This window comes from Chrysoperla carnea, chromosome 3 (assembly GCF_905475395.1).
Source record: "Chrysoperla carnea chromosome 3, inChrCarn1.1, whole genome shotgun sequence".
NCBI classification, from domain to species: Eukaryota; Metazoa; Arthropoda; class Insecta; order Neuroptera; family Chrysopidae; genus Chrysoperla; species Chrysoperla carnea.
In genome coordinates this window covers 67467968-67494072 of record NC_058339.1, presented here as the reverse complement: position 1 = coordinate 67494072, position 26105 = coordinate 67467968, and the positions used below count along the sequence as shown (strand labels likewise).

At 29.5% G+C, this 26105-nt stretch overlaps 3 protein-coding genes across 3 annotated transcripts; 1 reads left to right on the top strand and 2 right to left on the bottom strand.

Annotated features, from left to right (window-relative positions):
* Positions 1-5837: 5837 nt before the first annotated feature.
* LOC123296200 (heparan sulfate glucosamine 3-O-sulfotransferase 6) lies at positions 5838-6857 on the top strand. Its single transcript, XM_044877661.1, has one exon. The coding sequence runs from the start codon at positions 5838-5840 to the stop codon at positions 6855-6857; it is 1020 nt and encodes a 339-aa protein (XP_044733596.1).
* Positions 6858-10781: 3924 nt separating this feature from the next.
* LOC123294766 lies at positions 10782-14141 on the bottom strand. Its single transcript, XM_044875905.1, has 6 exons — positions 14063-14141; positions 13447-13881; positions 13241-13385; positions 12779-13003; positions 12262-12464; positions 10782-11967 (listed from the first exon to the last, which is right to left on the bottom strand). Exons 2-6 carry the CDS (start codon positions 13599-13601, stop codon positions 11835-11837), a joined length of 861 nt encoding a protein of 286 aa, XP_044731840.1. The 5' UTR covers positions 13602-13881; positions 14063-14141; the 3' UTR covers positions 10782-11834.
* Positions 13777-26105, bottom strand: LOC123296199 (cilia- and flagella-associated protein 57). The gene is made up of 15 exons (XM_044877660.1): positions 25891-26105; positions 25218-25497; positions 24365-24627; positions 23519-23873; positions 22983-23399; positions 21909-22106; positions 21514-21720; positions 20101-20422; positions 19425-19640; positions 18987-19177; positions 17950-18256; positions 17639-17808; positions 16821-16949; positions 16494-16742; positions 13777-13881 (listed from the first exon to the last, which is right to left on the bottom strand). Exons 1-15 carry the CDS (start codon positions 26103-26105, stop codon positions 13777-13779), a joined length of 3624 nt encoding a protein of 1207 aa, XP_044733595.1.

Sequence of the window (26105 nt, the reverse complement as noted above, 5' to 3'; positions counted from 1 at the left end):
GCTATAATAAATTCAAAACCCTTCATTCGAAAATTCCATAGATATATATCACTCTAAAATATTTTTATCACTTCAAACTCCCATACTTCGTCTTCCCATCTAACGCTCCCTTTTGGCCAATTAGGAATCTCCTCAGTTCTTTAACCCTTAGTTCTTCTCCTTGATTCTTAGTCCTTCTGAGTCTTAATTAATTAGCTTTTTTACTCTGAAGATTAAAAAAAGATCCTCTAGATGGCAGGATATATTTGTACCCCCACCTAGTGTTGCCATCTAGCGGATCTTTTTTTAATCTTCTGAGTAAAAAAGCTAATTAAAGCATTATATTTTTTAAATAATACTAATAAAAATTTTTAACTAACTACATAAGACAAATTATAAACATTATCATATTATCATTAAATCCGGATACCTTTTTCCTCTGAAGATTAAGAAAAGGTCCACTAGATGGCAACACTAGGGGGAGGTACAAATATATCCTGCCATCTAGAGGATCTTTTTTAATCGTCAGAGGAAAAAGGCTAATTAAATAAGTGGGTAGACACAGAATACTTATAATAACATAACTGCGAAAAACTTTTTTTGCTATATAAATATATAAAACACATCTTGGTATATCAGTGAACCTTAATCAATCACAAAAATCCCTCTGATACTCGAACTGAAAAGGTAATTGTTTAGTTAAGACCATATTTAATTTATTAATTGAAATTTTTCAGTTGGCATTCGGCACATTTAAAATTAGCAAAGACGTAGTTAAGGGTATACGCTATAGTACATCCTACCAAGGGTTATAGAGCCCCTGTGCTTATTTTAAAACGACCGCCGTACATCGGAGAATGATCCATTTATTTTTTCGCGAAACGACTATAGAGAATATATAATTTTATCTACGGACCCAAAATATATTATCGATAAGAAACTTTTTTTTATTAGTATATAAATATCATTTAACGATTAATTACAATTTTAAATTAGAATAGTTCATACATTTTTTTTCCATTTGACCTAAAAATTATTATGATAAAACCATTTTTTGCATTCGCATACACACAAACATACACTCCCGTCAAATATTTGCTTCAAATAAAAATTTAAATAAATTCTATGATTCATTTTTTTTTTTTTGTTCTGACTATGCAAAAATGTTGTAACATTTTGAATACACAAAAAATTAACAAAAGCAGATTTTTGGAATTAATAAATGAATCGTAATGCAAATGCAGTATTCAAAAATTATACGGTTTAAATAATTTTTTTGTCTATCACAATATTTCATTGAATATATTTTAATAATACAAATAATTAACATTTGACTTCACTTGACTTTTATCAATTATTGAAAGTTAACTGTTTGGGACACATTCAGTTTTATTCGTATAGAATATTAATGCTCAAAAATAAGTTTTGATCTCTTAAGAAACATTTTGTAGCTTATCCATCTAAACAGGCGTAATAGATAAGAAACATTACGCTTAATTGTTGGTGCGAAGCTAAGACCTAATCGCCTCTTAACAAAGTAGCTTTAACGCAAGAAAACATCATTAAAAATATGATTTTTTTAAATTCGCGCTTATACATCACGCAAAATGATGTGACGTCACTGAATTGAATTTCCAATATATTAAGATCACAGTCTTATTCGAAAAATATAGACTGTATATATAATATTCAAAATTCATTATTTCCCAGAAGAACTTAATCATCCTTCGACGAGATTTTTCTTTTAAGGTAAGTCAGATATAGCAAAGTGTTTCATAGCAAAAGTTGTTAGTATGAAAGAGAGGCATCGAATGTCCCTTACTAGATTGAAACTTGACCTTCATAGTCGGATAAAGGTCGATTCTTTTTCGTTACTGATAAGAGATAAAAGCTAGACCAATGTAAATTAGAAAGTTTTTCCCTATAAAAAAAAACTGATATTGTTTGTCCGAAACTTTTGTTTGAAATTGAATGAGAGAAATCAATCTATGGAAAAAAAATGCCTTGGAAATTTGAAACTCTGATCATGAGATAGGTTTTTTGGAGTCTTGAATGATAAATTGTGATTTTTTAAAAATTCTCCGAAAACCAAAATTGAACCAAAATTTAATAGTTTTTGTTGATTTTTAAGCAATCATATTTTTATCGAACATATTCATATTTTATACACGAAATATTCAATTTGTAAACGTATTTTCCCACAATTTGTGGACCAGAAAGGACAAAAAACTCTATTTCGTATTACTATACATTTCGTACCAAATATTAAAGAAAACAAGACATTTATAGACAATAACACATTTATTTTTTACCTATGGCACAGTGACGTCATAAAACTATACAAAACCAATCCATTATTACTGAACAATTCAAATAATTACAAATACGAAAACGAAAACACATTGAAACTATGAAACACATTTTTGTATCTTGAAACATCACCAATAAAAAATATTTTTTCCTTATTTAGGTAACACATAATTATTATTTAAATAAAATAATTAATTTATTATCATCAAAAGGAATTAAAAGTATTAAGTTAATTTATAATAAAAATAATTCCTGTATAATCCACCTCAAGGTATATTATACTTTTATGACTAATTATATTTTATAAACTGATTTTATTAATTCATTATTATACTCTTTTTAAATGAATTAATTTATTTAAATATTAGATAATAATGGAAATTTGTACCCAAGTGACATAGATATTGTAACAATATACACGATAATCTAATGATGGAACGGATACTAGACTTTATTGAACAAGGCAATCCAGAACTATTTAATAATAAAAATTATTAATAAAATTGAATAGAAGTTTTTATTAAATATGTAATTTGTATAAGCAGCTACAATAAAAAGTACTAAGTCAGCCTATAAAATGGACTCTAGTCGGTTTGGAATATGTACAAAAAACCGACTATTCGTTTACAAATTCGTTTCTTATTTTCACAATTTCTAATGCAATTAATTTCATTGTTATATTTCAATCATTTTAATTTTACATTTACTATACCATTTACATGTGAACAATTGAAAGTTAGTCATATTTTAAATAAAACGCATGATTATAATTGCATAATTTATAACAGAGCTACGGTCGCTTTAGCAACTCCCCTCATGTTCCTTGCCAATAGTTTAAACTAGAAGCTTTGATTATAGCAAAAATTTTGTGATTTTAAAGTTATAAATGTGGCCGCACCGAGGGTGGGTCGGTCAGAGCAACTGCCTCCTAGGATGTAATCTTTCCACAGATTTTATTATTTAAGTATGTGTTTATGACAAAATACTGGTGAATTTATGATATTTTAAGATCTAAAATTTTTGATTTGCCCTCCTCCAAAAATCATGTTTTAAACTGCTGGATATGTGCATGGTTACAAGAAAATTTATTTAAAACTAGTTAAAATCTTTCAAACTTGTTAAGAACATTTCAAGTTTTACGTGGATACGTCATTTCATCCACCAATAACTGACCATGGTCAATAACTGCCAATATAGTATATCTCGTACTTATACCGACTTCGTTCACTAATGGACCAACAAATGGCGTTAGTGCATGAGCTTCTATTTACGAAATTACCCTAGTTACAAACGAAAACTGTAATTAGCAAAATTAATTTTTACAAAACGTAATATAAAGACTCGAGTATTTGATTGACTAACGTATCGTGTTTTAGCATTTAAGCCAATTATGGTGAGTATAAAATTAATTCAATCGACCCAAAGAAAAAATACACTCTTTGGTTTTTGTAAACACAAAACCTGGTAGTGGACGCTCTTTTCGCATGTAGTTTATTAGACGACAAAATTAACAAGTCTTTTAAGTATAGCACAATAAATAATTCGCCTTCGTAGAATACTTCCTTGTTTTTAATTTGCTTGCTATCGTCATATAATTAATATCAACTATTTAATAAAAACTAAATAGTTTTTTTAATATTTGGCCTAGTAATTAACACATTAAAGTATTTTTAGGATGAGGTGTTATTCACATCTATAAGGATTTCTTTACAGTTGTTTGAAATCTATCGAATGTAATGAGTTTAATAATTTTTATTTGAGTAAATTCTACGAAAGCGATAGAAAAATTTGTTTTAACGGACTCATGTGAAAATCACCATAAAGTTTAAATTATTCTGATATTTAGCAAACTTTTTATTTTTAGGCAACTTGTTTATCATTTATGTAAAAATTACCAATACTAAATGATTATTTTAAAAGCTATTCATTTTATTTATTATTTATTGTTACTTAATTGTACTTTTTTGGTTAATGGCTATATAGCAGATTTGCTGAAGCCAGTTTTAATAAAAAAAAAAAAGAAGTTATTCCTAAATTTTTTTGGAGCAAATAAAGAACATTTTTAAAAAACATATTTATTTTTAGCTAATAAATTAATTTCTTTCAAATTAATTTTAAAGTTTCGTTGAAATGATCTAGTGCGACGTTAATTCACAACAAATAAACAGTATGGGAATATGTTGTTAATTTTATTAAAAATAGAAATTTTTTAATTAATTAAATCATTATTTAAAAAAATTTCAGTCAGTACTTAGAAAATGTTGAGTGTGGAAAACCATTTATTTACGTAAAAACGTAATAAATAAGATTATTGTGGCCGCGAAAGCGAATTGAGTTGACTACAACGATAAAATATTTGTTTCGATTTGCAACAATAGGTATGCGACAATATTCCATTGTAGTATAGAAGAAGTATTCCATGTTGAATATAGAAATCAAAATAATTTTCCTAAATATTTACAACTTTTTCTTCTATATTAAAATTTAAACTTTTCATCTGATTTTATTTCCAACCTCAAAATTTCTATTTTTTTCTATAGCCCTCCTACTTTGTTTGTTATCATTAACAAATAGAAAAATGCGTTATCAATTACATAATAATTATCATATACAACAACTGCCCATGAATTTGAATAGACAAAGATAACAATATGAAAAACAAGAGTTAAAGAATATATTTTTTATCATGTCAACAATTGATTTCTGATTACAGTAAAAGCTTTTCCTGCACATCGCAATGCGTATAAGTTGAAATTATGTCAATAAGCACATCACACTAATAGAGTCCAGGGTATATTAGTGTAAACTATTAGAAAAAAATTCTATAAATAAAAAAGGGCTTTATAAAGGGTTTCCCATTAAGAATGATGAAATTTGAACTTAATCAACATTCAATGTTAACGCAGGCAAATTATTAACATTTTTTATCAAAATAAATGTTCAGTTCAAGGGACTTACCTTGTACTACATGCTTTTTATAGACGTATATGACCAACCATCAAATAATTTTGGCAATAAAACATTTTAGATCAACTGCTCCCTTAAATAATCAGATAACAGGTAAAATGTCTTGGAAGCGTGAGATCAAAAAGAAGAAAGGAGAAAAGAAGCGTGAGATCGATTTAGTGCCCATATCGAAAATGGTCTAGTCACCGAAAAATTGAATTTTTAACATTAATGCTGTGAAAATATTATTGAGAAAAATATTAGTTTTGAAAATGGCAGCACCGTTCTATCCTGTACTAAATATAGTGCAGTGTTCGTACATTACCTACACCGGGATTAAGTTTACAGTGTATACATTCAATGGAAAATAAAATTTTCTCCAAAAAGAAAAAATTAAAACGTATTTTTTATTTAAAATTTGTGTAAATAAAAACTAAAATGTAGCCGATAAACAAACAAACAAAAATTGTGTCAATTAAATAAACAAAAAAACGAAATTTAAAAAACCGCGCACAGAATGTGATTTTTTTGTAAAGAATTTTAAGAAAAAATATGGAAAATTTTTATTAGTAAATGTAAATAAATATAAGATAAAATAAACAATGACTGTTGAACAAACTTCAATTCCAACTGCATGGCGAAGACCGCTACTAGCTTTTCTATTTCTTGGTCTACTCTCATTATACTTATCGTATACATTTAATTCATGTTTAGTTTCGAGTTTAATACGTCGTACAACACCAATGATACCTCATCAATCACCATACATTTCAAAAGGTGTTCGGGTAGTTCCACTATTTACAAATGTATCTGAAACAAAATACCGTTCAGTGCGACAACGTGGAGCTCGACGATTACCTACAGCGTTAATAATAGGTATCAAAAAGGCTGGAACACGAGCACTGTTGGAATTTCTACGAATTCATCCAGATATACGAGCTGCTGGTTGTGAAGTACATTTCTTTGATCGTTATTACGATCAAGGTTTAGAATGGTATCGTAAAAAAATGCCCCCGACTGTATTGGGTCAAATTACCATGGAGAAAACACCAGCATATTGGGTTTCAAAAGATGCACCCGCCCGAATTGCAAAAATGAATCCAGGCACTAAATTATTAGTAGTTGTAAGAGATCCAGTTACGAGAGCTTTAAGTGATTACGCACAAGCGTCCAGTAAACGACCAGGAATGCCATCATTTGAACAGCTAGCTTTTTTAAATGGAACAAATGGTGGGATTGTCGACACCCGTTGGGGACCTGTTCGCTTAGGTGTATATGCACGATATTTGTTACGATGGTTGAAATATTTTTCATTATCACAAATGTTATTTATAAGTGGTGAACGTCTTGTGGTCGATCCTGCCGCAGAAGTGGGACGTGTACAAGATTTTCTTGGCCTGAAACGATTAGTTACTGAAAAACATTTTTACTTTAATACAACGAAAGGTTTTCCATGTTTATTTAAATCGGAAACGAAATCTAGTCCACATTGTTTGGGTAAAACAAAAGGGAGAAGTCATCCACGTGTACCCGTCTCAGCTTTAATTAGATTAAGAGAATTTTATCGACCTTTTAATCAACATTTTTATCAGCTTACTGGTATCAATTTCGGTTGGCCTTAAAATCAAAATAATTAATCATAAATTATTTTTGCACACTTAATAATTATATGTAATCCATATATTTGCACATACGTGATTTGTATACGAATCATCTTTTTTCATCATTCAGAACATTTTCATGATTCGAATCTTTATGAAATATTTTATGTTCTGTTTTCAACTTTTTCAATGTAGTGTTAATTGATTCGTGTTCTTAAAATTAAGACAAAAACGTCGTCTTCATATTTTGTTACATAAAAAACACTGAAGGCATCTTCAAATTTTCATTGTGGTAAAAAATTGAAATAATATTCAGTGTAAAAAGTTCATATAACACTTTTTTTTTAATATGAATGTTTTTTGTGGAATGAAAATGAACGACTAGAATATCTAAAGGTGTTCCAATTTCGATGTTATTAAGTGACAAGTAAAAACATCCCGGCCAACAAAAATGGCGAAATATTTCATCGTTGAACTTATGTGAATGAAGGGTATTCCATTAAGTTATTTTTGATTAAAAACAACATCTCAATTATCAAAAGTTTAGATAAAATTTTGACACAGGATCATTCTTGATTTGAGGATCATTAGTGTAGACCTTTGCTTTCAAATATCTCAAAAAAATAGCCAACAGACGTTAAATCGCAAGGTCTGATATTTCATCACTTTCGTTAACCTGAAGGTTTTTATTTGCCACATGTCAAAATACAGGAAATTCTAGCTTAAAACTTCAAAATGGTAATACACTAAAAAATAACATCGAAAATGGAACACCCTTTGATCCACACCAGAGGCTAATTCGCCTACAGATACTTAAAAAAAAAACGCACTGTTCATCTAAAGACACTGAAATCAAAGTTTTGAATTTCAATTTCTAATGGATTTCTAAAAAATGGCTACTATTTAGGTTGTGTCCAGACTTTGGCTATAGTGTCTATATTTTGATCCACCAATTGTTTTCATTCAATTTGCCAAATATTAGCATGACAGATCTAAGGACAAGTGAATAATTTGACGGTTATTTCAAAACAATTTGAAATATGAGAGGCGGTTGTCTCGCGGATTTATCTTTCGGAAGGTCTGAGATATTTTTAATTACGCAGCAAAGCTTAAAAATTTAAAAGTATTCGTTGAATCAGTTATTTGAATAGAAAAAAATCATTTGTTCGTCACTCGAAATAAAAGAGGTATCCGTTGCTGGACACCATAAAGTTTTGCAATTTTCAAAATTTCAAACGACGGATACCCTGCTTTATTAATTGTCGGAGAAAATGATTTTTATATTTTTTTTATTCGAATATCGTCATCAATTTTCAGTTTGCTGTACAATTTAAAATTTTCCGGATCCCCTTAAAGAGAAGTTAAACTTAGTAGACCTAGATCTGTGATAAATATTTAAAACAAAATACATTGAATCTCTATATCGTTTTTTGTAAAAATATATCCTTTCAATATTGAATTAAATTACAACTATTTCGATTATTCAAATAAGAATTATTTATGAAAGAAATGAATTTTTTTTACTTATTTAGACAAACAAGTCAAATTATTTTTAAATTTCAAATGGGATTGACTGTGTTTTAAAATGTTCATAATCGTACACATTTTACGTTTTGCAAAAATGTTAAAAAAAAATTTGACTTCTTTTAATTAAATGCATCGGATCAGAAACTTTTATTCGATGAATCTATTGGCTGATCGCCTGTGAACAAATTTTTATGTAAAAGAAATTGTGGTTAATTTAAGCAACTTCGATATAACATATTTAGGTAATTTATGTAAAAATTAAATTATTTTAAGGTCATAAAATTTTAGGTATTTATTTGTGCCATATTTACAAGTTACCAAAACATTATTTTTTCGATTGGCAAAGTTATTCAGTAAAGAAAACCAAAATTGAATAATAGGCCAGTGAATAGAACATTCAAGATCGTTTTAAAACGTCAAAAAGATCAGTAATGAAAAATCGATTTTAGATATTGATGATTGTTATCTTCTTTTGCTTGATTTGATTATATAAATTGATTTTATTCTCTGGTCTAAAACTGTAATAGCAAAATCTAGTCTAGTTTGAATATTTAGTTTAAAATTAAAAATATGTGAAAATTGGAAACACAGTCTCCTAAGTCTAGGGGCAGGCGTGGTATTTGACAACCGTTTAATAATATTTGGAAATTTAAGAGGCTGTTTTAAGCTCGCGACTAATAACTTTTTCTGTAAAAAAATTAACATAGCTGCAAACTTTTCTATTTTAACATTGACGGATAAAATAAGAAAAAATTTAAAACGCATTTTATCCGACTCAACAAAGCAAGGTTCCATCGCCGGACTCCTGTTAATTGCTATGTTTAAGGTGTCAAGCAATGATTTAATTTGAATATCATACTCAATGAATATTCATCAATTTTTAGCTTGTCGCCTACTTAAACATTTTCTGAGTCGGGGTATGCAAATTTTACTCTCAAATAACTGTCAATTACTACGCCTGGCCGTAGACCTATTTCGTCGTAAGTTTTTTTTTTAATTATTAAAGTTGCTTAACTTTCAAGGAAAACATTTGTACAATTATATTTAATAACCAAATAAGACTGTGTGTAGAATCATATCAAACAAATTTTCACTCTTAGCGATTACTCAAAAAGATGTTCCAATCGATGTTATTTTTAAATTTGCCGCTATTTTGGTCTTTTGTACTAAAATGTCATGTATTGTGAACAAGTAACAAGTAAAAATATCCCGTTTAACAAATGTGATGAAATATTCTATCGATTAATCAAGGCTGTTCCATTTTGATGTTATTTTTAATTTTTTAAATTGAAAATACCGTCTTAATTATCATTAGCATATAGAGAAATGATAAGAATAGAGTGAGCGAGTGCCCATGCTAATCATAAGCGAGAGTATTTTCAAGTAAAAGAGAGAACGCTGCCGAGCTACAATATCTCTATGTATCGTGTGATGACGTCACTCTATTCTCTCTTATCTGCGGACACTCTCACTTTTCTTTCGGATACTCTTTTCTTATAATACCTCTATGATCATTATCATAGACCTTATTGACTAACCAAGTGTTAAATCGCAAGGTCTAGATGTGATCAAGTAACGTCTGTTTTACGAGACATTATTCGATTGCCAAATCGTTTAAATATCAAATATTTCGTCATTTTCGTTAACCGGAATATTTTTATTTACCATATGTCAAAATACACAAGACATTCTAAAACACCAAAATGGCGCCACATTTTAGAATAAGACTGAAAATGGAATACCCTATATTATTATTTATCAATCATCGACGATATTTATATGAATCTTACTCTTCCTATTACTACTTGTTCCTGATCAAAATACTAATAACATTGTTCTCCACTTGTTACCGATTTTTCTACCGCAAAGCTAGATTAGATCCATTTTAGAAATCATATAATATCTTCTTTTTTTTAAGACCATTGAGCAGATGTAATAAAAAACTGATTGGTTTTACATTTTTGGGTCGAAATCTGAATCCAAACCGATATTATTATTGGCAAGATTGTTATAGAAGAGCTATTTAGCATTTTTTTAAGCGAGTTATTAATTGCCAAAGCGAAATTGACACTCTTATGCGAAAATGGATTATGTATCCTCGAAAAAAATTTAAGTTAAAACCAAAAATGTTAAAATCTAAACCAAATACTTGCACATTCTACATTTTATGTTCCCGAATCAAAGAATCCGAAAATGAATAGCCAAACTATTTTATTATTACATTCCACTTGTAATTTCTCTATAAAATAAAAATAGAACCAATTTTTTTACTTCTCGAATAGCGCTGTATTTTTAATTTTTGAATAGACCTTAAAATATCTGACTGAATTTAGAATATAAGTTAAATGGAAGTTTTAGTATAACTTCATTGCTCAGTTTGAAAATGAAAGAAAACCAGGAGTTATTTCCATATACACAGGGTAAATCATAAGCGGTTTGAATATATTTTCTTAATTTTTTTTCTAATTATTTTATTGTTCAAATTTTGTTACAGACTATGCATCATTTATATTTTTGTTTATAAAATTAATGGTATAAGAGCTAGCAGCATCACGGCAAAGTGAATTTCAAGATGGCTGGATTTTGAATATTTCTTTTCTTATTGAAATTATGTAGGGATGAAGTACTCGAGTACCAGAGAGTGGTTGCATTTACTGGTCACACTCCAGAAAAAGATAATGTGCCTGATGTTATTCTAATCTAACAATTAAATAGAAACTATTTCAAATTGTTGTAATTTAAATAATATTTAATTTTATAATTAAATAATGTAATTTTAATTTTCTAGACAAAAATTCGATTGCGTTACCAGCGCGCATCCAGTTTTAGCTAACGCAAACGCCCTCAGTGGAAAGAGGAACTTCCTCCCTACCAAATTTCAATAAGAAATGTTCGAAATTAAGCCGTCTTAAAATACACTCTCGAAAACGTTTCCAGCTCTCGTACGTTATTTGACTAATGGTTGATCCTGGTACAAACTTTTAATTAATAATAAAATAAAAATAGCTTTAATTTATTATCCAAATTTATTCTTTAATGCTCAATTAATATATAAATGTAAGAAATAAAATTTGATTATTAAATTACTTTATCTTTTTATCACAAGAATACCCGTCTTTAAAATATAAGAAATTCTATTTTTTCAGATGACTAAGATCATTACAACAGTTTTTTCTTGATGAAAAACTCAGAGATCAAGGGCCTGCACACATGAGTGCAACTTACGTTACTAATTTGCAGTTTTCGTGCTTAATTGAAATTACAACCAAAACTCCATTCATATGTGCAGGTTCTAGGTTTAATAATAAATTTTGGTAAAAATATTCTGTCAAAATAAAATATCCCTTACTAAATATTTGGGACGTCACTTATTCAACGGCTTAATACCATTACATGCTCAGAAAAACGATGCTTATGAAATTTTAAAATTTAGCATTTATAATTCATGACTACAGAATCGATCCCGAAATCTTAAAGTAAATTTTGTATACTAACATGCTTTACAGAATAATAAACAACGTCTTTTGTAGCCTCCAATGCAAAAATATATTTTGTCTCACTTTTATTGTCGGAATGGCTAATTGTAGGAACTGTATCGTTTGAACTAGAAAAAATATACATTTTAATATAACTTCCTTTTTGAAATCGGTAAAAAAAATTATAATACAGTCAAAATCAGTTTTAATCTGTTGGCGGGCACTAAACTTTTTACAGCTGAAATTTCATTTTCCCTCGGCGTAGGTTAATTTTTAGTGAGTTATCAAAGTAACTCTTAGAAGATAATTATTACATTTCGATAAAATGTACATGTAACGACTAGCGGATACAACGACCATAGTTTTTCGGTCACTTAATTGTCGACTTAACTGGTTTTGACTGTAATTCTGTTTAAAATTACCATGCATAATTAATCAATAAATCCGGTTCTGGTGGAATATTATTCTTCGAAAATTCTCTTTGTGGATTATATCCATTATAAATAAAAGAAATTTTTTCCACTGGTGTCGGACTAGTGTTAAAGATTTGTAATCGTTGCATAGCTGTATTGATATCCACCACAGATTCATCTATTAACGGTCTGAATTCGATTGTTTCTTGATCCTAAACAAAAAATTTTAAGGATAACTTTTAAATCGGCTCAAAAAGTAAGTATTGTGAAACATGTTTCGAGTAATAGATCGGGCAATTTTGACTTTAAAGGTCGAATGGTAGATTACAGACTGTCCATTTGATTTCTCAAAATAGATATAATTACTAAAGCGGAATGCGAAAGTTTAACGTTAGTCGTAGGTGTAACATAAGTCAGAAGGCTGCTAAAAAGTAGTTTATGTTTGTGTTGAAACTTATAATTTTGAATCAATTGTTTTTACCAGAATTTGTGCATAATATGGTCGAAAAAAATCAGCATTTTTTACCTCAACTTTTTGTTTTTTTGGAGGATTTTCGTTTTTTGTATCATCTAAGTCTATATTCCCATCATGATTAACTTCATGTCTGATTAATCGATATCCTTGTCTTAATAAATGACTATAAATTCGATAATGTTTTAATTTACAATAAATATCACTTTCATCTAATAAAACTGCATACGCTTGCTGAACACTCATAGGAATTGAATTCCATTGTAATTCTAGATAATTCTGAAATGTAAAATATCACAAGTTTTCACTAAAATGCAATATTAAAAAGTACGGTGTGACTATTACACGTAATCGCGTACTTGAGCACGATATATTTAACTCGTAGATCACAGAGAGAACGCTAATTCGATCACATTAAAGGTATTGCCAACTCGTGGATCACAATGCCCTTGTACATGGGCACATGTGAATAGTCATTCCGTAAAAAGTGAGATTCATGAAACGTGAATAAATTACCATTTCTAATAAATATAATGCTTCTTCTGGCAATAATTTATAACTATGCTTAGTTTGTGTCCCGAAATATAGAAACATTTTTCCTAAACGTTTTTTGATTTCAATTTCATTTCTATTCTTGAATTCTGCCACAGATCGTAAATGTCTAAAATAAATTTACGTTTTTCAAGGTAAGATCAAAAATTGAAGTGAAATTAATTCTAAACCTTGGAGATGAAATAGAAAATAAAGCTTTATGCTGGTTAATTTTTTCTTTGGCATCTTCTAATAATTTCTCCTTATCCAAACTTTTATTTTTTACATCAATTGGACAAATTTTGGGTCCTCTTACTGGAAGATGAAAATCTTTAGGATTTTCCATTGTATATAAATTAAGTATTAAATTTAAAAGAAAACAAATTTGTATAAAAGATTTATTATCACATTTTTTGAGGTTATAAAATTAAGAAATACAAATATCGCGCCATCTTTACTGCGAATGTCAATAATTTTAGTACTAAATAATTCCAGTAGCTCTCAAACAATGGAAAATCGTATTAAGCAATATGGTCATCAGAACGGCCACCTTTTGTGTGCATTAGTAGTTTATGGAAAAGATTTGCATTTTCACTTTTAAGATTTTTCACACTTCTTTCCAAAAACTAAAAAAAATAGAAGAAAACATTATTAGTGTTATAGGTATTTCTAGATTTAAATTTTTATTTTACTAAAGGTTCAAAGCGATAATTACGGCGGTAATTGTTTTCCTTCTTTAAAACAGAAAATTTCAATATTAAAAAGCTTTATCATGGAAATTAATAATTTTACTGATAAAAGAAGTACCTTATATGAACTTCTACCACCTAGACTAAGGGGTGTTCTATGTTCTCCTTGAAAATAGCGATAGACTGTTAACACTCAGTCTTTCGCTATTTATTTAAGCTAATGAAGTTATTCAATTCTGCCAATAGCATAAGATGCGCAGAAAGACTACAGCTTTTTGACCGAGATTGTTTACTGGATTAATGGGTTCAAATTTTGTTCATGGAAATTACTTAACACTAGTGATGTTTTTTATCAAACATGTACCATTATACTGCATAGAAAAAACGGACCATACAGTAACTAAAGTACGGTATTTTTGCACTCCTGTGTATATTCTATTTACATAATTGGGTGCCAGTAAAAAAGGATGGTATTTTAACACTATGATAGCATCATCCTTTTATACTCTCATTCAGTGTAGTACACCGATCCACAAAGAACAAACCATTGATGTTAACCCATCAAAATTCTCCTACAACTAACAGTAATATACATATATCATACAAATCTAAATTGTGTAGCTCTCACTAGTGAGATGTTGAAGTTTAATGTATAAATACAGAACTAATTTTCGAAGATTTCAATTTCACTGAAACACGTAATATACAATTAGTTATCATCTTTCAAGCAATTAATTATATGTAAATTTTTGGAAAGAGCCACTTCTACTGATCACTGATGTGATCAATGAAGAGGCTCATTAATTGTAATATAAAAGTAACTTAGCTTAAGTGTCCGGGAAGAACATGGCAATATTAATTAATCATTAAACAAAATTGTAATAAACAAAAAATGGTAATAAATTTAAGACTCTCTCGGAAGATTTATTCTGAGTTCTCCTAGAAGACTAATTCAGAAATAATTTTATGAAAATTTAGTTAGCCGACTAAAGTAAAAGAATATTCTTTTTCTGAGATTTTCATAATTAATCAGTAAAATTTAAACCATTTCACATCAGGATATATTTAAACTAACTACAGGTTTTACTTTTATCATAATTCTCTTGAGAAATATAAAAATTTTCCAGGAAATTATTTAGAGCTTTTCTGACTAATTTATTGGCTCTGAAGAGTAACTAGACAGGTTAAAATATCTATTTGTAATACCTGAAGAACTCTGCAGTAATATTATTAGCGCCTGGCTATTTGCGCCTGATATTACTCTTGGTAAGATTCTGAGATTCATACTCTGAAGTGTGATAACAGAAGTAACTGCACAAGTTTTTTTGTGCCATTGTACTTTCTGAATATTAAACTAAATTGCATTTAAATTTCAATTAATGAGACTCTTCAAATATTTTTAATGTAACCAAATATCTTTTTGTTTCACTATTATAGTAATGAAAATAAAATATTTTCGACGCATCTAAAATAGTGCCGTGAATATTTAAAACAGCCTGTATATAATATAATAAGAGTTTCTGATAATAAGTTTTTCCAAAATTTCTTGGGCATCTTTTCGATGTATGGCTCATTATCACATAAATAGTTAGTTTGGAAAATAACCTACCATATTTTTTACACAGCTTCAGACCGTGTTTAATAGATGGCTCAATGATTGTAATACTCTTATCAAGAACGTAAAGGACAAATAATACTTCATATGCCGAGCTATAAGCGCCCGTGGCTGAATTTAAGGGGATTTGAACCTGGGCGGGATTTCGTCATCGGTCGTTGCATACTTTGTACTGCGTATCAGGCTGGCTAAGTGATTGAAAAATGTTTTTTCCTGTTACCCTTCACTCGAGTTTTACGCCCTTATTAGATACGTCCTTGACTCCTATATTATCAGTTGTGATGGGACAGAATGTCCCAACTACAAACCCATATAACAAGGACATTAACTCGAGTGGAGAGGGTAGCAGGAAAAAAGACGCTTATCTGGGCGAGGTCTAGTCCTCCGTCTTTGCGTACTTTGTACTGCGCATCAGGCTGCCTTTTGTTTAAATTTTTGTCTTTTGTTTTCAATCAATTGAAAGTGATTGAAAACAATTTTAATTGTTTCAATTGTGTAAAAATCGCCTTCTCTCTCGTTCGAGAGAAAGATAGCCGGATGCGCAGTGCAAAACAAAGTGCACAACGACCGATGACTAGTTCCCATCCAGATAGGCACCGTAAATTCAGCCACGGGAGCTTAACTTATTCGAATATTTGGGACCATCAAAAAATCAAAAAGGTCCAATTTTGTTTCAAACTACAGCTCAGTCTCAAATTAAATAAACACTATCAATTGTTAATATAGGGCAGAAAATACAAAAATATTCTTTATTTTACAAAAAAACCCCATTTGTGGAGTATATAACAATTAGAATTGAAATTCAAATAAACTCTTCAAGCCCAAAAAAAAAAGTTCTGAAGAGGTCACAAAATGGAAAAAAAAATTTTAAGTTTGAGTGTAACCATCAAAATTGTTGTATTTTGAAATAAATAATGTGAATTGAATTGCTCACTTGTATTTTTTTTCTATACTGTTCATGAATTTCTTCTTTATTTTTAACAACATTGTTTAATCGTTCTTGTGCTTCTGTTGGACCCATAAATCTACTGTTCAATCCTAATATGGATTCCATTTTCACATTATTATGTAACGTATCTTTATACTTTTTACGTAATTTATTTGCTTCCATAATAAGCTGTGTACTTTGTTCAACCACACGCATTTTATCTTCAGTTCGTCCATATTTTTCTCTACGTTCATTCTTTAAACAAAAAGTTTTATGTTTAAACTTTTTGATTTTCTATATACTTTAAACTTTTATAAAGAATTTTAAACTCACAGCTGTTTTTAATCCTTTAACAGTACGTTCTAAATAACAACGTTGACGTGCGAATTCATTTTTAGCTTCTGCTTCTTCCATTTGTGATGCTTGGAAATCATTTCCTTGATTATATCGATGATACATTTCCTTAAAAAAATTTGGTAATAAAACTTGATATACGCCTGGTGTACTTGGTGGCAAATTCAAAGTTTGATTTTGGGAGAGTGGTACGATTTAAAAAATGTTAGTACATCATGGTTAGCCCGAATAAGAAAACTGATCAAAATTAATGTTTGTTATAGTAACATCAAATTTAATTTTTCTGACTGGGGTCATGGTAGAACGCATGAAGAATTTTTTATTATTTTCGATTTTGAAAAAGACTATTTGCTTTTGCTATTGTTACAGGAAGTGTTAAATACATGATTTAAAGCTGCAAATGTAGCATTTTTTAAAGAAAACCTTAGAAAAAACTTATTGCCGGGTTGCTAATCGTGGTAGGACTAAGTGGAATCGGCGCTCTCAATTGCCACTTTTTTTCCCGCTATTTATGTATTTTCCCAGGTGATCCCCCTTAGATCGGGTCCTAAATATGCGCTACGGTGTTGAAATCATAAGGAAACACGAACATTAAATTATTGGAATAAATATAATACAACTTAAATTGTTGATTAGTATCCAATTCCCATTATATTCTCATGTGTTGGTATCCAAACAATATTGGTGCTTAAATTTTATGAGAATGAAGAATTTTTGTTAGCTAATTTTCAAAACTAGCAAATTGACTCGATTTCCCTCCCGGATAAGATGGCGTTGAAGTTTATAAGAAAACTAACTTTGAGGGCAGCTTTCAGTTTTAATGGGTCTTGTATTAATCCAGTGGCATCATGTAAATCAATTTGCATACGTCGGAGCACCGATTTACATTGTTGTAACTTTTGATGTTCGCTTTTAATTTGATTATCGGCTGCATGCAATTTTTCTTTTAATTCCCTTATTTGTATATCTAAAAAATAAAATCTTTCCATTATTTTAAATAAAGTATAAAAGAAGAGTACTTTCTGATTCTTACAGCACTGAAAAGACCTGACTTGGATTTAGAATTCACACTGATGAATCGAACTAATGAAATCTAAATTTTGTTTACCTAAACTATGGATTTTTTTCTGTAATTGTTGTAATTCCAATATCATATCATCAATTTGTTCTTTTTGTTCAACAATTAATTCCTCTTTTGGTTCAATTTGTCCTTTTAAATCTTTAATTTTATGATCTAATACAAAACGGAATTTTTCCAATTCTTGATTTTTCCGTTTTAAATCATGTATGCGTTTTTCTTTATCTTGTATTGTTTGATCACGTTCAACAATTTCACGTTTTAAATCATCAATATCATTCTCTAATTGCGTAATAATTTGTTTAAATTTCGTATGATCATCTTGTAACGATGTCACCTGATGCAGTTTAATAATGATAAAAATTTTTCCCTTAAACAGGAAGAGGAAGCTCTACGACTGAAAATTTTAATGCGTTATCTGTATTATCGTTGGATTCGTGTAAACGAAATTGTCCTGATGGTCTTCAAATTCTTTAAATCTGTAGGTCAGTAAAAAAAAATCATAAAGCCAGGACTAATCCTGTCTACACAAGATCAGTATTTCAAACCAGCAAGCCCGTAAAATTAATTTCGTGTAAACAAAATTATATCGGTTTTTAAGTCAGCAAGCCAATATATATTTTCCCCAAAAACAAAACGAACAAAAAACCAACTATAAAAAATTTTTTTAAAGAAAAATTGCATTTATTGCAATAGTTGTAGGTATTTAAGCTAGCGACTTTCAATTTATTTATAATAATAATAATAATGGGGTTTAATCTCCGTTTCTCTGGCACATATGCCTATAACAGAGGCCACCCACATCGTTATTTGTTAATCTTTATTTATTAAACTACATCCGTGTTTACAATTACATTTTTGATGTGGGAGGAGTCGGTTACTTCGTTCTTATATGATCAATTCTACCCTCCCCCTAAAACTACAAAGAAAAATGCAACTGAATCCTCCGATGGAAAATTTTTAATGGATATGAATTTTAGACGTCTACGAGTCGTACAAATAACATCACAAAATTTTGAAACGTAGAGTATTTTCCTAGAATTCAAAAACATTATTACTGAACCAACCGTATTTTTTAATTCTTCCATTTCTTTATTTGCAGCAATATATTTTTTATGTATAATCATTGAATCACTCCGCAATTTTATATTGACTTTTTGTTCCTCACGTAGTACAGCTTCATGGGCGGATTTTAATTCTAATATTTCACGATCTGCATCGTCCTCAATTTGTTGTTTTATTAATTCATGTTCGCGCACTAAAACATTATTTCATATTTACATAAATTTGAAATATAAAAAGTTTTGTCAAGACGTAGATATGGGGATTGGCTAATAACATATAATGTTATTTGTAATATTTTCTACAAATTTGAGTCAGACGGACGAGTTGGCTATGTGGGTCCGCAGATTCGTTCGACGCGGCGGACCGATCTTGATATGTTAGTAGGGAAAGAAGACAACGAAATAGTCTATACTATTATTTTATTAGGAAAGTATATTAACCCAATTGTTTCATTTCTTCATTGATTTCTTCAATTTGTATATCTTTATCTTTTAATTGTATTGTAAAATTTTCTATTAATTTTTTTTCATCAAGTTCTTTTAACTCTTGTAAATCTTCTAATTGTTTATTGTATGTTTTACGCACACTTGCTAATTTATCTTCTAAACGACTGTATTTATCGTATTCAATTATTAATTTTTCATTAAACATTAATTCTTGTGATTGCATTAATTGATCATGATTATTTTTCATTTTTTCAATATCTCCATTAATATTATTTAATTCTATAATATGATCAGTTTCTAAATTCTGCAAATTAATGAAAATTTTGTTAGATTTGGTTATTACCAGAGTTTTTGCTCGAGAATTCTCGCGAAATTTGTTTTTACCCTGATGGAAAAAATATTTGAAGAAAGAATAAGAAATTCTGAAAAAGTCTTAGGAACTTTGAATTTCTCAACGTTTTCGGACTAGTCTAATTCAGAGTTATACAGAGTTCTTAATACTCTTTTAAAGTTTCTAAGACTTTTTCAGAGTTTCCTAAGACTTATTAAGACTTATTCTTTTTTCAAATATTTTTTCCACCAGGGTAGTCGAGACGGGAAAAAAAATTCAACGCCTCAAGAACTTGAGAAATCAATTCCTTTATGCCAGCGTAAGTTTATTCAATTTTACTTACTTGTATTTTATCTTTTAACTCTTCAATTTTTGCATTATAATCTTTATGAATTTCTCGAACATTTTCCGAGTTTGTCGTATCAATTGTGCGTAATTGATACTCATGTTCGGCATCCATTTCATGTATACGTGTTGTTAATTCTCTTATTAATTTAATTTTTTCCTCTAGATCACTGTACCCAATCAATATTTCATCCGAATAGCCAAATTCTTTATTTAATTTTATTGTTTTTCCCTCAACAAATAACAATGACCAAATTATAATAATACCATTTACCGAAACAGATATTAATCGTTTATCATCGTATGATAAACGAATCTGGAATTCATTAATTTTTGCATTAATTAATCGTTGCACTATGAACTATTTTAAAGAAATTTGATGGTAAAATGTTGTCACCAATATCAAGTAAGCTGTATGTCATAATATTACATAAATCACCAAAGCAATCGAAAACGGTCTACCTAATTAATAATAATATTTTTGTATAAACTTAGCTAAATATTTTTATTGTGGGTCCTGAAGGAGATATATTTTTTTGACAAAATAAAAAATTATGTAAACGATTTCATACCTTTTAATAGTAGTTAGGGTATTCCACTATTTTTGAAATAGTACCTCAAAATGTTGATTTTGCTAATAAAAAGCCACCAAAAATTTATTTCGGAAAAAGTACATAAAAAAATAAAAAAATATTTGGCTTTCTTGCCAAAAACTTATATTAAATTTTAAACCTTTTTTAAACTGTCAAAAAGGCGGGCATCAAATTTGATGACGTAATATATCGGTATCATTATACGAAATAACACAAATAAGTTTGACAGATATATTCATAGACATCTGATTATAATAAATATAAGTACCTATTATCTATGGATATATTATATCCAGCTGTCTACACTGAACTAAGTAAGGTCTATGGCTCATACCGAAATGACATCACAGTAGGGCTTGCCCGCGTTTTAGATCACGTGATATAAGTTTAAAAATTACGATTTTTAATTTTAATATTTTAAAAGAAAAATGTGCTTTTATGACTCGAAACATTTTTTTTACATAAATTTTAACTTTTTTCAAATTTCATAATTTATTTTTGACTAACGATAGTACCCTAATATGTTTGGAAAATTGACAGATTCTAGTAACGGCCGTGCTTAATAGCAATTTCACGAAGGACAATTAAACTAGCTTTTATAAGCGCTTCCTGCACAATCAAATATTATCCAATCACCCTGATTGACAAGCTCACCCTGATTGACAATTTCCTATGAAAATTTTGGGAAAACAAATCCAGATACGACCTTAACAACAACGTCTCGTTCTGAAATGATTGTCAAATACTACGCTTGGTCCTAGACCAATATGTCATATTTAAATTGTCTTTCCACTAAAAATTATTTTAAACTTACCTTGGTTACAGTATCATTATGGATTTTATAATCATTGTAGTCCACTGTCTCAGCAGAATCTTTTATTGGGAAATCCAACGAATAAATAATTCCAGGACCACCAGTAATGAACATTAATTTTTCGGATCGTGCTTTAGCTAAGCTAGTTAATTCTCCATCATATATAGGCATATCGCGAACACATACAGAATTGTGTATGTATTTTAGCTGTAACAGAAATTATCTATAGGTACGAAAATCTGATTGATTATGCGATTGAAACACAAGTATTTATCGAAAGAAGAAGGTGTCAACACACCCGTATAAAATGTTAGTCAATATTTCAGAAACTACTCGTTAATTTACTTTTTCTAATTAATGAAATAAGTTGTATCAGAAATGAAGCGGAAACAAACCTTCCCATCTGCACCAACTGCATATGTTCCATGTCCATCCATTCCGATTGAACAATCGTTGTAAACAATTGATTTTGTAATATATTCACTGCTTCGTTTTACATGATCTGGTTCAGTCAAATCCCATTCATAAATGGCACCTCCTATACCGCAAGAACTTAATTTCAAATCGTATGATGACCATGATAGTGAGGAAACCTAAAATTCAAGTTATAGAAATACTTTGAAAATTATTTGTGCAAAGATCTGGAAATTACTATTGAAAATTTAAATCAAGGATTTAGTAATTTTGAAAATTTAACTTTCCCAAATTTTTACGGACAGTACCACAATTTTTGATAAAAACATATATCTCGATATACACCCTTTCATTATAATAATGTTAAAATGAACTTCTAATTTTATATAGTTGTATGATTTTATTGCTACTGCGACGTTTTAAGCTAGCTATCTTAATTTTATTATCGAATAACAGCAGGACTTCAGCAAATGGTACCTAACGACGTTAAAATAATGATAATTTCTCAATACACTCATAGCCGGAAAACCTTCTTTTCTAGATACGGGAGTTGAAATTTTGAGAAAAATGACATTTTGGGAGTATTACCAAATCGTGTGCTTAAAAATTGAAATTTTGGCAACCAGTATGATCTAAGAATTTTACATGGTTTGAAGCTTATGGTGATAAATTACGAAAACCAGTGGTGGAGATTGGACGTGCCATAATCCTGTTTCGAAAACAATTTGTTACGTTACTTCATTCAAATGAAAGAATATACTTAACGTTATTTTATTTGTAATGAAATCTGTGGCATAATAGATTTTTTGAAACTGGGTTATAAAAAACCCAAATTTTTCCCGCTGATTTTCGTAATTTATGACCATAACTTTAAATCATGAAGCATTTTTTTTAACAACCGTTTCGGTACTATAAACACAAAAATACTATTTTTTTAAATTTCAACACTCCTGTGTCTAGAAAAGGAGGCTTTCCCGGTTATTCGTGTATTGAGAAATTATCATTATTTTAACGTTATCTACCTACCATTTATAACTTGGAATTTAATCGCTTACCTTCGCATTGTGACCTTTTAAATTATATAAATTATCGAATGAAATTGTTGAAAATATTTGTATAACATTTTCATTGACTGCCGCAAACATATGCCCATTTGAACTGAACGCACACTCATCACAATATCGTATCGGGAATTCTTTTTGCGCTTCAATATCATCAATTCGTACAAGCATATAACGTAATTTATCCGAGAATCCAACAGTGGCGTATAATCCGGTGGGATGTAATGCAATACTATGAATATCTTCGTTGTATTCTTTAACAAATGATAAATTTTCTAGTTCATAGTTCCATACACGTAGCGAACGATCCAAAGCACCACATGTGATAAATATTGGTTTCCATGCACACATTGCAACATGTGAGATTGGACCGTGATGTAATGATGCACCCATAGGTACTAAATAGGTATCCTTAAAAAATACAAAGAAAAAATAATTATAAAGTTATGGTCTATTTTTGGGATTGCATTGGGCGTATTTTATTTCTACGGTTTGAGAAAAAAATGTATATTTATGCAAGTAATTCTTACCGTATTTGTTTCTGGACCCCATAATCGAATTGTATAAATTTGTGTACGTAAACATGTAACAAGTAATTGATCTTCCGATAGATTAATTGCAATCGATTGGATTTTTGTCATTTGATCATATTCAGGACCAGAACGAAATGTAATTTCAGGTACTTTGTATAAATGCCGTTTTACATATTTAAATGGTGATAATTTTTCAAATAAATGTATTACACCTCGTTGGCACACATAACAAAAGCCTTTATTGAACGCAATTAAAAAATCGAGTGCGTTCGTAGTGGATACAATACTTGGCTTGCTTGAATGTCCGCTTGATTTTGGTGGTAAACTTTCTTTTGATGGTTGTTCTTCGATTCTAAACATAGAAAGGAATAATATTGTGAAGAAGCTGTTCATTTTATGATCCATGCCATTAACTTCTCAGATAGTAAATATCAATATTACTAATATTTTTGAATCAAAGTTGTGTAGCATAGAGGCTAAACAGGCGCTTTGTATTTGTATGTAATAAGTCCTGGGATTAGCACTTGCAAAAATATTTTTTTACAAGCTTTTATTATCTTGCAATGTGTGCGGGAGGTAGCGTTGCATTTTAGTTGCTCGAATGCATAATAGGTGAACCAAGATTTATCTTACGTACCGGCGAAGGTGTGCGATTCAAAGGTTGCGGAAGTGATAAAAAAAGAAGAAAAATTTAGGTAATTATAGTACGCGGTAGTTGATAGTATAAGGAGATGAAAAAAAAACGTCAGCTGCATAGTGGCGGGAAAACTCTGCGCCAGCTGCACGTATGAACTTGTAAAAAAACACGAATTAAATTTTATTTCTAAATGTTATTTCACTTACTCTTTCACTTTAAAATTATATATTTCAGTATCAATAGCACGAAACGACAGCTTATATTCACCACTTTCAATAAAATGAATTTGCCCATCTATGGCACCAGCTAAAAATCTTTCTTGTGATAGCCAACAACAACATGTCAAGTTCCATAAATCAGCTTTACTGAAACCCCATTGACGAAATACGGATTCATTGATCATTAACAAACGTAATAATTGATTACCCACCATTCCAATTGTTGTTGGGTCGGTTGGATTACAAACAAGCTAAAACGGAAAAATATCTATAGTTAAATCAAGCACAAAAATTACTCTCATAATATTATTTTAAAGAGAAACTGGTTTTTCCTGACACAAGCAAATAATTAGAAGAATAAATTTTTTTCTTTTTTGAGAAAACATTTCAAAACTTGAATTCAAAGCATCTTTATGATGATCCTTCAGGGACTCAGAGTTGTCATAAAGTCAACTTAGGTTTATCAGGGTGTCTGACTAAAAAAGAAACCGTGACATTTCCAGATTTTCAAAGATTTAAATTAATTTTTTTGGACTAATTTTTATCTAAAACATTTTTAGAGGGAGGGGGAAGTTTTTTTATTTATTTTTTTTAAACAATTTTTTTTCTTCTTTCTTTTAAAATTTAAAAATCTTTTTTGATGGGTCTCAATATCTCTTTTTGTTTTTGAGATATCATGCACACTGATAGACGGATTGGTAGAACTTGACTAATTATATTGTTTTATGAACATTTGCACCAAATTTTGTTCCTATGATTAATATTTCTAAGCGTTACGAATTTTTAGACTTAGGTAAGTAAAAGAATACTTTTTTCTTTAAATAAGAAAGAAAATATTTACTTGAACAACATTACCAGTTCCATTTGGATTTAATGCCTTACAGAAACATTCAGTTTTACCCTTTTCCCAATTATAACAATACAACATCCAATCGGGTTCACCTGTTACAGCCATTAAATATTTTGAATCCATTGAAAATTGTGCCGTAATAAATTCTTTTGATTGTGGTATCTCAGGCCCAACTGCTGGTATACCAATTACCTTACGTTTTTTTAATGTTCCAGTATCGTATATTGTGATTATTGGTTTATCACCTTTTTCACAGAGTGCCACAACTTTTCTTTAACAAAAAAGGTGAACTTAATGATAGGAATAAAAAATAGCTAAAGGTATCTATAAACTCATCTAAGTTAGTCCAATTTCGTTTGTTCGTCCGTCCGTTTGCTATAACTCATAAACGATAAGAGATAGAAAGCTGAAAGTGTGTTTTCTAGACTTCTAGAGTAAAATTTTTAATTCGAAAATCAGCAAAATCGGGAAATTAGAGCATGAGTTCTTGTGACAAAACGATTCTTGATTCAATTATCTTCTCATGAAGAGTCGAACGGAAAGTTTTTGGCTATGCAAATTTCCGAAAAGGAAAAAGTTGCTAAACACTAGAAATTTCTTATCATTTTGAAATGACTGTTAAATACTACGTTTAATGAACTACCTACTTATTTTTAATACTTACTTATTTGGACTGATTACAATCATACTGATTGGCTGATGGGTACGATCGCCCAACTTAATAATTTTTTGCCTGTTATGATTGAAATTATGAAATGCCAAAACATTTCCCACTGGATATATAATTTCTTCATCTGATTCAAACTGTACATTCCCTTTTATATCAGGTTGTAATCCAAAAACTAATTTTGGTTGTAACATAGGAATTTTCGATGCCAT